The 11450-nt window shown below is 52.7% G+C and overlaps 1 protein-coding gene across 1 annotated transcript; it reads left to right on the top strand.

The window, feature by feature from the left end:
• Nucleotides 1–1522: 1522 nt before the first annotated feature.
• On the top strand, nt 1523–11230 carry LOC311373520 (double-stranded RNA-specific adenosine deaminase-like; the record flags this gene model as incomplete). Its single annotated transcript, XM_084490271.1, has 10 exons — nt 1523–1629; nt 4352–6502; nt 7197–7392; nt 7488–7690; nt 8479–8614; nt 9441–9670; nt 9856–10012; nt 10403–10571; nt 10868–10961; nt 11114–11230. Coding segments are annotated over exons 2-10 (3320 nt in total), but the record flags the coding sequence as incomplete, so codon positions are not given.
• Nucleotides 11231–11450: the final 220 nt, after the last annotated feature.

Genomic DNA, 11450 nt, shown 5'->3' with positions numbered 1-11450 from the left:
ATATTGAAAATCCAAACAAATACATGATTCTTATTTTATTTTTTATTTTTACTCTTAAGGGAAAAACATCACAACATATCAAGACCATGGCTGATGTATGAGTTTATTCACAATTAAAAAGTGCAAATAGCACAAATACAAATAAGAATTATGTCTTCTTTATTAAGATATACGTATGTCTAGGATTGTGCCTAGTTATTTGGATCTCCACCTCCAGCCTGATGCGCCTCACTCCTGGTTATACCAAATAAACCTGTTCACCTTCACTGTTCACCTTCACTCCAACTCCTGTCCAGCAGCTATCGTCTCCCGCAAGGGCAGCCGTCTCCCGCAAGAGTCGGCAGCGCGCTAGGTATTAGTTCTTCGTAAGAATTACATCTTCTTTATTAAGATATACGTATGTCTAGGGTTGGTATCATGATTCTTAATAAGAATGACATCATTATTACGTTATTCTTATAATTCGCCCCAACGGCCGTCTACCGCAAGGGCGGCCGTCTCCCGCAAGAGTCGGTATTAGTTCTTTGTAAGAATAACGTCTTCTTTATTAAGAATTACGTCTTCTTTATTAAGATATACATATTTCTTACTCCAGGATCTAACTAAGGATTACGTCTTCTTTATTAAGATATACGTATGTCTAGGGTTGGCATCGTGATTCTTATTAAGAAAGACATCATTCTTATAATTCGACTCACTTGAGACACCTGGTGGACGTTTTTGTCATTACATTTTTTACTCCTGGATGTAAATAGGTATTATGTCTTTTTTAGTAAGATATACGTATGTCTAGGATTGGTATCGTGATTCTCAATAAGAAATACATCATACATATTAATTTGAGGGGTTAGAGTCCGCCTGGTGGACGTTCTGTGTAAGTAAAGTGCTAATACGTGCTAGTACGGGCTGCCGGAGTTGACGCGCCAGGGTTACCGCGCCGAGACACGCGTTAACGCTGAAATGCGATATGCCGGCGGGCCAATTGCATTACATTAATTGGGGAAATTACATTATAACAGAGTCCGCAGTCAGAATTGTTGACCGGGGGGGAGGTACGGGATTACGGGCTGCCGGAGTTGACGCGCCAGGGTTACCGCGCTGAGACACGCGTCAACGCGTTAACGCTGAAATGCGATATGCCGGCGGGCCAGTTCTGATAGACATTAGATATTATCTGGCGGGCCGGATTAAATTACACTCCGGGCCGGAATAGGCCCGCGGGCCGTACGTTTGACACCCCTGCCCGAACCTATCCCTAACCCTAACACCTAACCTAACCCTAACCAAACCCTAACCAAATCCTAACCTAACCCCTAATCCTAACCTTAACCATAGCAGCTAAAGCCAGTAAAGGCGCGTATAACGGACCAATCAGAAATAGAGGCGGGCGTGGCTTTTCGGGATATTGGCGTGGATCTGGAACACAAAAGGCGCCCCACACATTAAACCAAACGCGTTTCGCTGCGCGTCATCTTCGAGCGCCGCCGCCTTCCTCCGCCCCCTCGTCGCGGAGGACAGGCGTCACCGTCTTAGCCACCGCTAGGCTCCCATTTGATTGTGGTCACACACTGCTTTACAAACATTGCACATTTTCCATCAGCAATTGGGAACAAAGCACTGGGATTGAAGGTAATTTGAATTACATTGATTGGGACCGTCATCTTCTGTTACGATAGGGGGTGTACAATATCTATTGCAATTTAGCAAAAAACAGCCAATAAAAACGTCCTTAATGCAGGAAGCACTGGGAAATGGTGCAGTGCCAATGCGGTGTGATGCTGGGGACATGTAGGCTGGCCTCATCGACGCTCTAACTGCGGCCCATCGCTGCCAGTTGCCCGGGTACTTCTCCAAATAAAGCCCGCTGATGGGTGCTTGTTGCGCGGGTACCTCTCCAGATGAAGCCCGCTGATGGGTGCTTGTTGCGCGGGTACTTCTCCAGATGAAGCCCGCTGATGGTCTCTTGTTGCGGTGGTTACATGGCAGACCACAGGGGTTGTTGACCAGCTTAACATTATCGCGTACATATATTGACATATGTGTAGAGTAGAGACAAATAAGATACCGACGTCTGTGTTGACTTGTTTTCAACTGTTTGCCAATTGTTCAATGACTAACATCTCTCAAATGCAGACAGTGAGTTTCCCTGCAGGCGTGATCAGTGGGCAGTTTGTAATACGATGTAAAAAAAAAAGAAAAAAAAAAGTGAAATATTGCAAATGCAAAATAAGTTCAACTATATTACAATCATCTGGTTTTGTTTTTACAAACATTTGCTTGTGTTAATGAATACATTTCCTCTTGCTCACTCATGTGATATGATGTCCTTTATAGTAGTGTACAAATAAAGAAAGCTACACAGAAGCATCCAATAGCCACGCTGGGTCTCAGCCCCCTCCGTCAGCCATCCCTCTCCGGCGTGCAGCGGATCGCATGACTACGTCCAGCCTCTTCCGACGAGGAAGCGAAAACGAAACTTAGTGTGTTGTTAAGGGATTGTTTTCCTTCTCGGTTTGATAGGTGATCCCTACTGGGACGGCTGAGGCAATTTATGGTCACTGGCAGCAATACTGCAGCATATATAAAGTTTAGATCTGGGCAGTGTATATAGAAAACTTCGGACCACGTTTACCACTTGCGAAAGAAAGGAATGAATAGACTGCTTGCTATACTCACTTCGGACCACTCGGAGTAATTACATCATAACCGCCTGCTTGAGTATTTGGGAATTGTTTCTCGTCATTTGGTGCACATCTTCAGTGAAAACCGACGTAATAACCCTCCCATCGTTTCAATGCCTCAAGGATTAGGTGAGAGAAAGCATGCATTACTCCGACTTAAGACTAACAGTGAAATATATCCACTATTTATCAATCTACTCTCTCTTTGGAGTCCATTGTTGGCCTATGTCCAGATTCTGAAATAGTCCCAATGAAGAGGAATAACAAAAACACACGCTTGGTATCTGGCTGATAACTATTTCTATCATGCATTATGGCCATCCTGATGCATGGGTCCAGTCCAGAGAACCACATTGAGGTGTTTTCTATACTCGTGTGTGTCAGTCCTCGTGTGACAGACAGGACCCTACTGACTGGAATAGAAGATGTGCAACAGGACACAGTATCTCCTGTTGTTGTCAGCAACAGTAATACGGACATGATTGAGTGTTAAGAACTGGATCTTGTACTACACTCTTGTTTTAAAACGTGACACTCTCGGATAATCAATGTAGTGTTTGCTTCACGGTGGGCCGACTCCCTTAGTTAGAATCATGTGCTGTTCGGAGCCTTGTGATTGTAAAGTCTATGGGAGGTGAGCATGCTTGTAACGGTCCTATTTTCCTCGGATTGTCCTCCATACTGGCGTATGTCTGTTGTGACTGATGGTGTCCTTCATGGTATCCTTGTCACTGTCCACCTTCTCTGCATCGGGTTCTCTCCTTTCCCTGTTATGGATCCAGATCCAGCGATTATTAGGCCAGAAATAAAACTGAATAGTCGAGGAATGAATAATTTATTGGCAGCCTTTTACCCTGGGATTATATTTCATCGTGGTAGAGGGCTTATGTCAGCCTTTTGGGGACCTCGTAACTTCATGGACACTTCTTGAGATATTGGTCATGTTCTCAAGATAACATGGCCTGTGCCCCTGCATTTATATTCATACACTTTATGCACAAAGGTTATCAAGGTTTGTTTTGTTTGTTTACTCGGTAGGGAGCGTTGGATCAGGTAACATTGCCCCCCAGCCAGTCAGTGACCTGCTTGAGGACAGTTTGACAGGGTGGTGCATGGTGGCTGGTGGATGACCTATTGACTGAATGACCGCCCCCTGACGGAGCTCTCCACAGTCATGCTTCTCATCACTGTATACGGTTACTATCAGACCTGGAAACTGAGCTCTAGGGGGGAAAAATAAAAAAAGTGAAAGTAAAATGCCCCTGAAACTAAAGTGGTCATGAGGATGATGATGATGGCATTTGGATGTTGGAATGTTGACTTGTATAAAACAGCCGTGCAAAGAGTTTAGGATGTTAATGATAACTGGAGGATGCACACCATCTTTTAGGAAGGCACAAAATAATCATAAATGGCCAAGAAATTTAAATGGCTTGATATCAAAGATAAATTAAAATGATTTAAAATTATTATAAATTATTATTAAAATCAATCAACAGAGTGATTATTTAAAATATTATTAATGGGTTGATTGAGTCGGAATAGTAAGGGACTGCTGCATTAAAACCATCACATTTTACTGGTTTAACTGCTGGTTCCGCCTGTTATTGTGTCTGTAATCCTGGTTCATGCATCATGCCACCCCTCTTTCTGTTTTCATTGCTTTTCAGGTGCTGTCAAAGGTTGCAATCGTCACCTGGCCTGCCAATACACTAGAGACGTGGCTGCACTACTGAATTTACAGGCGCTCAGAAGCTGAATAGTTATCCCAGAGGGCCCCCCTATTCACTCCACCCCTGCGATATGAGCAGAGGTAGAGGAGGGCCTTCCAAAGAACAATACACTAGACCTCTGCCGGCCCACCTCAAGGCCAAGCCATACTCCTCCTGGGCTGATCCAGCCACCCTTCACCCAAGGGCCCCGCCTCCTTTGCAGGTCCCACGTCCAAATGACTTCTCCTGCTCCGGTTACCCTGTAGGACCCTTCCGATCCCCGGAACATTCTCATTTTTCTTTGACCCCACCCGCGCCCTACAACAATCAAGTCTCCTCTGTGAAAGTAGGGGACCCTAATGCATCATTTAATCAGAACCTGAGGTCCGGACCAGAACCCGACAGCTTTCTGTACCTTCAGGCAAAATTCCTAAGGGGACAAAGCTCCGAGGCACCACAATTCAGAGGCAGTCCCCGGCAACAAGGCTGGACACCTAACAACAGGGCGCCTTTCTCCTCCCACCAGCCAGTGCACGGTCGATACCCCCGCAGCAGTCCTCGAGGGAGGGGCAACAACCGTTGCAACAACTGGAACCAGGGGTTTGCTAACTCTGTTGACAGTGCCCCCAGAACGCCCTCAGCTTCTCAATACTGGAACCACAACCAGACCCACACTGCTGCCTACAGCCAGCACTCAAACAGACACTGGGGCTCCCAAGCAGACTCTCTGGCTGAAGGTTTCCAGGATCTATCCCTTCACAAAGACCGGTCGAATACAAGTGTGCGTAGTTTTGATAGCACATCCCTGTCGGGCAGCGCAATCATTAGTAGCTGTAGTAAAGTTTCGTCAGACATCCAGGAGTTGCTCCTTAGCTCCTTGGCTGCACTGAGTCCCAGCGAGAGCATCGCCGCCAGACCCCTGGCCAAAAGGCTTAAGCTGCCCAAGAAGGTAGTCAACTCTGCTCTGTACTCTCTGGAGGGGTCAGGAAAAGCCTTCAAAAAAGGAACCACCCCTCCACTGTGGTCGCTCTGCAGACCACTTGGAGTGCATTTCCTTGTAAACGACAAGCCGGGAGGCCGTCTCGCCCCGCAGTGGAACTATTCAGAACATTCTCCTCAACCAACAATTAAACTTGAGCAAAATGTAGAGACCGTAGAAGCCCTTGAAGAACCAGAAGAACGCCGTTCTGTCAGAGAAGACTGCTCCGACGCAGAGTCCACTTCTTCCTGCTGCTCCTCCCTTGAGTCCTCTGACTCTGACCATACCAGCACTCCCACTGCCAGCGCCTCTCTCCAGGACGTGTATCCTCCAGCCATGGCCAACCAAAAGGAGCAGATCTTCCGTTACCTCCTTCAGAACCCCGATGCGTCGGCTATCGTCATCGCCAAGAATGTTGGCCTCAAAAACGCCCAGCAGATCAACTCCACCCTGCACAACATGGAGAAGCAGGGCGAGCTCAAGAAGAACAGCGATGGCAAGAACCCCACCTGGGAGCTGTCCAACCGCCGCCGCGAGAAGATGGAGAGGAGCCTCAAGGCCTCGCAGTGCGCCCCCCCGGCCGACCAGCTCATGGAGGTGGGCGACGCAGCGGGCAAGGGAGCCGGTGTGGCCACGTTACTCCCTCCCCCTGCACAAGGCCCGGAGCCAACGCCGTTCCAGGAGAGCTGGCAGCCTCTCCAGGGCATGAAGGAGGAGGCCGGGAAGCTTGCCATCAGCAGTGCTGGTTTCCCCCCGGCTGAGGACCAGTCCATGGGTCAGCCCCAAGCGGTCGGTGTGAAGCCGGAGCAAGAGAGGCCCCCTGCTCCCTCGGCGGCCACACCCTTCCACCCTCGGGATGACGAGGCCAACGGGGAGCAGTGGGCCACCGACGAGATCCCCGAGTTCCTCAACGCTATCCGGAGGCAGACCGACGCCCATAAGCGCACCGGAGATGACGTGGGGACGGTGGCGGTGTCGCTGGCTGCCCCGCCACCCCAGAACCAGTGGGCCAAGCTGCAGGAGGTGCGGCTCAAGAACCCGGTGAGCGGCCTCATGGAGTACGCCCAGTACCTCGGCCAGTCCTGTGAGTTTGTGCTCCTCGACCAATCAGGTCCCTCGCACGACCCCAGGTGAGTGGCGTTGTCTTGCGTTTGTGGTGATCCATTGTTGTGTTGGTGTGACTGAGGCCCCGTCCACATGGAAACACACTTTTCTGAAACCAGGTCCCAGGGTGGCTAACATAAAAACGGACCTATGCGTTTTCGTGTTAGGATTCGTGTGGACGCCTGAAATGCGTTGCGTTGCATTTTATTTTATTTTATTTTATTTGTATTATTTTTGTAGCTTTAAATACAGCCCCTTGGTAAATTTAATTACTAACTGTACATTAAAAAGTATTTCTGCTAAAAGGTTGAACAACTGCTTTCTCCTCCTCGACTGTATGTTTGTATACAGTCTTGAAGCGCAAAGGCTTGATGCCTCATTTTATTTTGTGGAGAACCAGCGCCACACAGTGACCTTGAATATGTACTACAGCGTTTCTACAGCTCGATGCGTTTTCGCAATGAGTCCGTCTTTACAGAGATATTCCTGAAACGCATTAAAGGAAATGGAGGGGAAAAGATAGTTTTTTGTCCGTGTGGACGGGGCCTGAGTGTGTTCAGGGCATTGTTTACACATGCTATGCTGTGACTCATACAGAATTGAACCCATTGAAGTCTTATTTGGGTGTTGCTTCATTGTTGAGCTTCAGGGATGTGTGTGTGTGTGTAGGATGGGAAACACTGAAGGGTTGTGGGTTCTACTCCCTCCGCCCGCCCCTAGGTTCCGTATGCAGGTGATCCTTGACGGACGGTCGTTCCCCGTCGCCGAGGCGTCCAGCAAGAAGGTGGCCAAGAAGGACGCGGCGGCCGCCACCCTGCGGAGCCTGATCAAGGAGGGGCAGGGCGGGCCGGGCGCCGGGGAGGACCGCACGCCGGCGGCCCTGGACCAGGTCATGGACCCCGTCCCCGACACCACCGTGAGGAACCCCCGTCCCGTTCCGGCAAGGCCAACACTTCAAATAGGCTCCTTGGTGACACTGACGCTGCCCACGTTCTCCTCCCTGTTTGGCAGGCGCCGGTCGGGGGCATGGACGAGGCGTTTGGGACGGTGGGCGTGGAAGGGACGGGGCTGGTAGAGGGCCCTCGCCAGCCCCTGTCCCGCTCTCTCCCGGGCGGGAAGAACCCGGTGTCGGTGCTGATGGAGTTCAGCCAGCGCACCGGCAGCTCCATCGAGTTCATCAACACCGGCCAGGAGGGCCCGCCGCACGACCCCCGGTACCACTCACCGCCCTCTGGACCGGGTCTAGTCCTGGACCTGGGTCCTCTGGCCCGGGTCTAGTCCTCTGGACCGGGGTCTAGTCCTGGGTCCTCTGGACCGGGTCTAGTCCTGGACCGGGGTCTAGTCCTGGACCGGGGTCTAGTCCCTGTGTCCTCTGGACCGGGGTCCAGTCCTGGGTCCTCAGCATCGCTGTCTGAGATTTGAACATGTGTCCCTCAGCGTATTTGAAACGTGTGATGGGATCAGTAAGAGGCGCCCATATGAACGCACAGAGCCTAATTACTATTAATTTGAGGTTTGTCATTTGTAGGACTGACCTGCTCAAACCTCCAATACTAAATGAATTGGCTAAATGAATTAGTCACATAATAAGAAAAGCATTGCTGAGGACAAATCACCCGTCCCCACCACGTCCGGCCTGTTTATTTGTGCACTTCCAGCTGCACCAGTCTTTTATGTGCTCCCATGATCCTTGGTCATGTGTCGTCTGCTGACAAAGGCCTGAGTAGTTCTGGTGTCTGCCTTTTGATTTTCTCCAGCTTTTTTTTTTCTTCCCATCCCCCAAGGCAATCTCCAGAGCCCCTCTATTCCCCCGTCTCTCTAACACATTATCTTTGTCTCATAGCCCGCCGCCTGTTCTAAAACGAGGTTATCTCCCCCAGCTGATTCCATCAGAGGCACTGAGTCACTCGTGAGGTCATTGGTTAACATGTGACCCCCCCCCCCCCACTCTCAGCTGTTCCTAGCCGTGCTCTGCTAAGCCCGTGTGTGTCCCGGCGCTCAGGTTCATGTACCGGGTGAAGGTGGGGGAGGGGCTGTGCGCCGAGGCCGCCGCCCCCAGCAAGAAGGCGGCGCGGCAGCTGGCCGCCGAGGAGGCGGTGAAGGAGCTGATGGCCGACGGCAGGCTGCAGCTCAACAAGGTCAGCAGCACCTCCTCTGAGCACTGACCCTGACCCTAACACCTCCTCTAAGCACTGACCCTAACCCTAACCCCTCCTCTAAGCACTGACCCTAACCCCTCCTCTAAGCACTGACCCTAACCCTAACCCTAGCACCTCCTCTAAGCACTGACCCTAACCCCTCCTCTAAGCACTGACCCTGACCCTAGCACCTCCTCTAAGCACTGACCCTGACCCTAACACCTCCTCTAAGCACTGACCCTAACCCTAGCACCTCCTCTAAGCACTGACCCTGACCCTAGCACCTCCTCTAAGCACTGCCCCTAACCCTAACCCCTCCCCTAAGCACTGACCCTAACCCCTCCTCTAAGCACTGACCCTAACCCTAACCCTAACCCCTCCCCTAAGCACTGACCCTAACCCTAACCCCTCCTCTAAGCACTGACCCTAACCCCTCCTCTAAGCACTGACCCTAACCCTAACCCTAACCCCTCCCCTAAGCACTGACCCTAACCCTAACCCCTCCTCTAAGCACTGACCCTAACCCTAACCCCTCCCCTAAGCACTGACCCTAACCCTAACCCCTCCCCTAAGCACTGACCCTAACCCTAACCCCTCCTCTAAGCACTGCCCTGGTGTCACTAGGGCCTGGTCCACTCCACCAGTTTGTGAATGCCCCTCTGTTTGGTGTAATGACAGCGTGTTGACCGTGTTGACCGTGTTGAGTGTGTTGAGTGTGTTGAGTGTGTTGAGTGTGTTGAGTGTGTTGAGCGTGTTGAGTGTGTTGCGTATGGATGCTACCACCTGGCCTCCGCCAGCGTCTGACGGCCCCTCCCTCTGTGCTCAGCCCCAGCTGCCCCTGGGCTCCGGGGACAGCGAGGAGGGCGGGTCGACCTGCCCCTCGCTGCCCCCCCTGACGGCGGACGAGCTGCGGGCCGCCCACGAGGCCGGGGTGGGCGACCTCATCAACCACCTCAACAACAACGCCGTGTCCGGGCTGCTGGAGTACGCCCGCGCCCGCGGCTTCGCTGCCGAGATCCGCCTGGTGGGCCAGACCGGACCGCCCCACGAGCCCAAGTAGGGACCCCCGGCACCCCCCATACCCCCCGCCCCCCCCCCCATACCCCCCGTCCCCACCGTCCCCCCCATACACCCGGCACCCCCCATGACGTGCAGCGTGTGGGGGAGTTGCTCACGGCCGACGCCCACGTGAGTGACGCGAGGTGAGGGAGCTGACGGCTGTCCCCCCCCCCCCCCCTCAGGTTCACCTACCAGGCCAAGCTGGGCGGCCGCTGGTTCCCCCCGGTCTGCGCGTCCAATAAGAAGCAGGGCAAGCAGGAGGCGGCGGACGCGGCCCTGAGGGTCCTGATCGGCGAGGCGGAGAGAGCGGCGCGCACAGGGGAGCTCATCCCCGCAGAGGTACGCCCACCGCCCCCTCCTGGGGAACCGTCAGCCAGTCAGCCAGTCAGTCAGTCAGGACATGGCCCTGATGTGTGCAGTGGCACACCTCCTACTTTACAAGCGTGCTAATCGCTGTGCTTTCTTTTTGTTTATTTTTCTCTCATTTCCACCGTTTCCCCCCTCCCCTTGCGTCTGTCCGTCTGTCTGTCTGTCCGTCTGTCCGTCCGTTTGTCTGTCCGTCCGTTTGTCCGTCCGTCCGTCTGTCTGTCTGTCTGTCTGTCTGTCCATCTCTCTGTCTGTCTGTACGTCTGTACGTCCGTCTGTCTGTCTGTCTGTACGTCTGTACGTCTGTCTGTCTGTCTGTACGTCTGTCTGTCCGTCTGTCTGTCTGTCTGTCCGTCCGTCCAGCTCCCCGTCAGCGGCAGCACCCTGCACGACCAGATCGCCATGCTGAGCCACCAGCGGTTCAACGCCCTCACCACGCGCATCCAGCACAGCCTCCTGGGCCGCAAGATCCTGGCCACCATCGTGATGCGGCGCGGCGAGGGTCTGGGCACGGTCGTCAGCCTGGGCACCGGTATAACACCGCCTTTACTTTAGAGCAAGGGGAGGAGAAGGTGACCGCGGGGAAGGAGGTCGTTGTTAAAAAAGCCCACGTGAACACGCCGCGCGGCGCGGGGCGTGGCGCCCGCCGCCGGGACACGGATACGGCGGTGGTGTGAGCGCCGGGAACAGAGCTGGGTCACCTCCTGTATGAGGACAGCCTGTGGGTTTACCCTTGACTTTGGTCGTCTCTTGTGTGTGTGTGTGTGTGTACGTGTGTGTACGTGTGTGCACGTGTGTGCGTGTGTTTCTTTCTCCTCTTTCCATCAGGGAATCGGTGTGTTAAAGGGGAGGAGCTGAGCCTTAAAGGGGACACGGTTAATGACTGCCACGCCGAAATCATTTCCAGAAGGGGATTTCTTCGGTATAAATAGCCTCTTTTTAGCTCATTCTTTGAGCTCATCTATCAGCCCCCCCCCCTCCCCCCCCACACTGTTCTAAAAGCGTCCGGCTGTCAGAGGCAGTGTGTGGGACGTTAACCCGTCTTAACGGCCCTTCTCCCGGCTGCTGCCCCAGCTTCCTGTACAGCGAGCTGCTCCAGTACCACCAGGGCCACGACGGGAGCATCTTCGAGGCGGCCGAGGAGAACCGGCTGAGGGTCAAGTCTGACATCACCTTCCACCTGTACATCAGGTGAGGCCGGCCGCCGTCCTCCTTCTCATCTCGCTCTCACTCCGACTACCTGTGTGCCTCTCTGATTCAAATCCATATCAAATTCTCTCTGTCTCCCCTGTCTTGTTCTCTCTCTCTCTCTCTCTCTCTCTCTCTCTCTCTCTCTCTCTCTCTCTCTCTCTCTCTCTCTCTCTCTCTCTCTCTCTCTCTCTCTCTCTCTCTCTCTCTCTCTCTCTCTCTC

This window comes from Micromesistius poutassou (assembly GCF_964030765.1).
Source record: "Micromesistius poutassou genome assembly, contig: SCAFFOLD_5388, whole genome shotgun sequence".
Taxonomy (NCBI): domain Eukaryota; kingdom Metazoa; phylum Chordata; class Actinopteri; order Gadiformes; family Gadidae; genus Micromesistius; species Micromesistius poutassou.
Note: the sequence above shows the minus strand (reverse complement) of the source record. Positions and strands in the feature narration are given on the sequence as shown.